General features: G+C 33.4%; 1 protein-coding gene across 1 annotated transcript; it reads left to right on the top strand.

The window, feature by feature from the left end:
- Positions 1 to 362: 362 nt before the first annotated feature.
- On the top strand, positions 363 to 2,244 carry LOC143613942 (heavy metal-associated isoprenylated plant protein 30-like). Its single transcript, XM_077087518.1, has 3 exons — positions 363 to 706; positions 907 to 982; positions 1,846 to 2,244. The coding sequence occupies exons 1-3, from the start codon at positions 557 to 559 to the stop codon at positions 2,166 to 2,168; spliced, it is 549 nt and encodes a 182-aa protein (XP_076943633.1). The 5' UTR covers positions 363 to 556; the 3' UTR covers positions 2,169 to 2,244.
- The last annotated feature ends 210 nt before the right edge of the window (positions 2,245 to 2,454 follow it).

Below are 2,454 nucleotides of genomic sequence, written 5' to 3'. Positions count from 1 at the left end.
CATCCCTGAATACACGGGGTTCCAACCTAGATTAAGAAATGCAACTTAAAGATAAATGAAAAATCACATAATAATTAATATAGCCAATAGTAACATGTTTTATGAACTTGCGGGCTCGATCACTTCAATGTCTACTTCGCATAAGATACTTTTGTACCAACTAATTAATTCAGGGATTGCATCTGATACTTATGTACTAAGTAATTCAAGGGGGTTGATGAAACAACAGATTATGAATATTATCCCGTGGCTTAGATGCAATTCCTCACATAAAAAAAGGTACTTTTTAACATTGCTTCCCACGTCCATGTCTACATATATCCAATATAGTATAAGTAAAGCTCCCATGATCTTCTTTTCTTTCCCTGAGGGCATGTGTGAACTTACCATCAAGCAACACATACACAACTCTTTATTTGGAACATAAAACTGATCAAGGAAGCTAGAGATGCTTTCTCTAAAATCTCAGAATTGAATATCTTCTAGACTAGGTTTCCTCATCTCTTTACCCGTCCCCAATCAACACGCCTTTTAAACTCGAACTAAAACTTTACTTATGGCAAACCTACGATCCGAGAGTCTATTTGGATCATTCATTTCTGCTGTCATCAACTACTGCTTTAGCTACCAAGCAAGCAACAAAATTACCAAAGAATACCACAAACACGAGGCCATGCCAAAGGGTCGACGACCTCTTTCTTTACAGGTTTGCTAATTGCTTTTTCGTAAATTATCGTTATCTTTAAATCTTAAAAATATGCTTAAAGGAAGGTAAGAGAATGAGCAAAGGAGATATTAGGAGCTAGAACCATGTTCACCTTTTGTTGTTGGGGTGTAAAAAGTGGGGATCAGCATCTTGTAATTGTATTTTAGCTATGTTTATAAACTTTGCTATAATTATTCTAGACTATTGAGCTTCAAGTCAGGATGTGTTGCACCGGATGCGAGCGGGTAGTCAGAAGTGCCATCTACAAGCTTAGAGGTATATATACGCATGAATATAAATCAACTGCACACTTATTCTTAGTTTTGTCAATTTATATATTGAAGTAGTTCAAAATATATATCAACTTACAATTATTAACTTAACTGATTTTACCAAACAAAATTTTGTCAATTGTCATACCACTTGTTGATGTCATGCTAGCTAGCCACCCCCACATCAGATTACACATGCAAAAATGGTTATATAAAAAAATATGTACAAATTTGAAAATTATATTTTCTTTTAAGTTTTATTTTTAAAATAAGTATTATGAATGATAACTAATATGTCACATCACTATTGTTAAAAATATCAGTACAGAAATTTAAATGTATAAATGTACGTTGCTTTCTATTTATAAAAGACACAAATTAGTTCTCGCTAACTTATAGGAACATTTTTAGCTCGTCAATGTTTTTTTAGGGAACCTAGCAAATATCTAGTCCGGTTGCATAGACATTGAAATATTGAATCGCTTTAAATTGAATCGGTCGCCTATTGGTCAGACTGGAATCGGACCAGGTGGTCGGACCTAATTTCAGTTCATCAACTCTTTTAATTTTTGTATCAAAATATAATTTAATGTATATTTACCCCTTTAAATTCTATATTTTATTAATTTAAAATTCATCATAATACGAGTCGTCAAAAATTATAAATTTATATTTTTATATTTTACTGTAGTTTCGTTATATATTTAAATTAAATTATTTATGATATCAATCCAATTTTAAATCCGGTATGACCTACCAACCAACTCAACTGTGATAAGGCGGTTGATTTGATGACCAGTCCGATTATAAAAAAAATTGGTTTTACGAGTCAGTACTATATAGACTGTTATGATTTTGTATAAATAGGTGTGGACTCAGTGGAGGTGGAGCTAGAACTCGAGAAGGTAACCGTGACTGGATACGTGGATCGGAACAAGGTTCTGAAAGCAGTGAGGAGGGCGGGAAAGAGGGCCGAGTTTTGGCCTTACCCCAACCCACCACTATACTTCACATCCTCTAGCAACTACTTCAAGGACACGGCTAATGAATACAAACAAAGTTACAATTACTATAGACATGGATACAATATTGGCGATAAGCATGGAATTACTCATGTCACTCATAGGGGGGATGATAAAGTTAGTAACATGTTTAACGATGACAACGTTAACGCCTGTAATGTCATGTAATCAGAAACATCGTCGTTCACTTAGACTAGGCTTTAATTTGGATAAGGATTGCCTAGTAATGTTGTTGTCTTTTCGGTATAGTAATCTGATGCCTATGGAATGATATGAACGGTAGTTGCAATATTGCGAATGAAAACTTATGTTTTATATAATATTCGTGTAGTTTAGTTTGGTTCAACATATGAGATTCTTTTCTTTCCCTTTACAAGCATATAGGATATTTTAACAAAGTATATATTTTCTTTTGGAGAATCTTATTCATAGAACAATATTATAGACATAATTA

Source organism: Bidens hawaiensis, unplaced genomic scaffold (assembly GCF_021521415.1).
Source record: "Bidens hawaiensis isolate Kalapana, Puna unplaced genomic scaffold, B.hawaiensis_p1.1 tig00038569_1, whole genome shotgun sequence".
Lineage (NCBI taxonomy): Eukaryota > Viridiplantae > Streptophyta > Magnoliopsida > Asterales > Asteraceae > Bidens > Bidens hawaiensis.
Note: the sequence above shows the minus strand (reverse complement) of the source record. Positions and strands in the feature narration are given on the sequence as shown.

What these genes read in the sequence shown, in the direction of transcription:
- LOC143613942 (XM_077087518.1), top strand. Translation starts at nt 557, where the DNA reads ATGGCAAACCTACGATCCGAGAGTCTATTTGGATCATTCATTTCTGCT. An exon ending in GACGACCTCTTTCTTTACAG is followed by an intron (nt 707 to 906) that starts GTTTGCTAATTG and finishes TAATTATTCTAG; the next exon opens with ACTATTGAGCTTCAAGTCAG. An exon ending in TGCCATCTACAAGCTTAGAG is followed by an intron (nt 983 to 1,845) that starts GTATATATACGC and finishes TTGTATAAATAG; the next exon opens with GTGTGGACTCAGTGGAGGTG.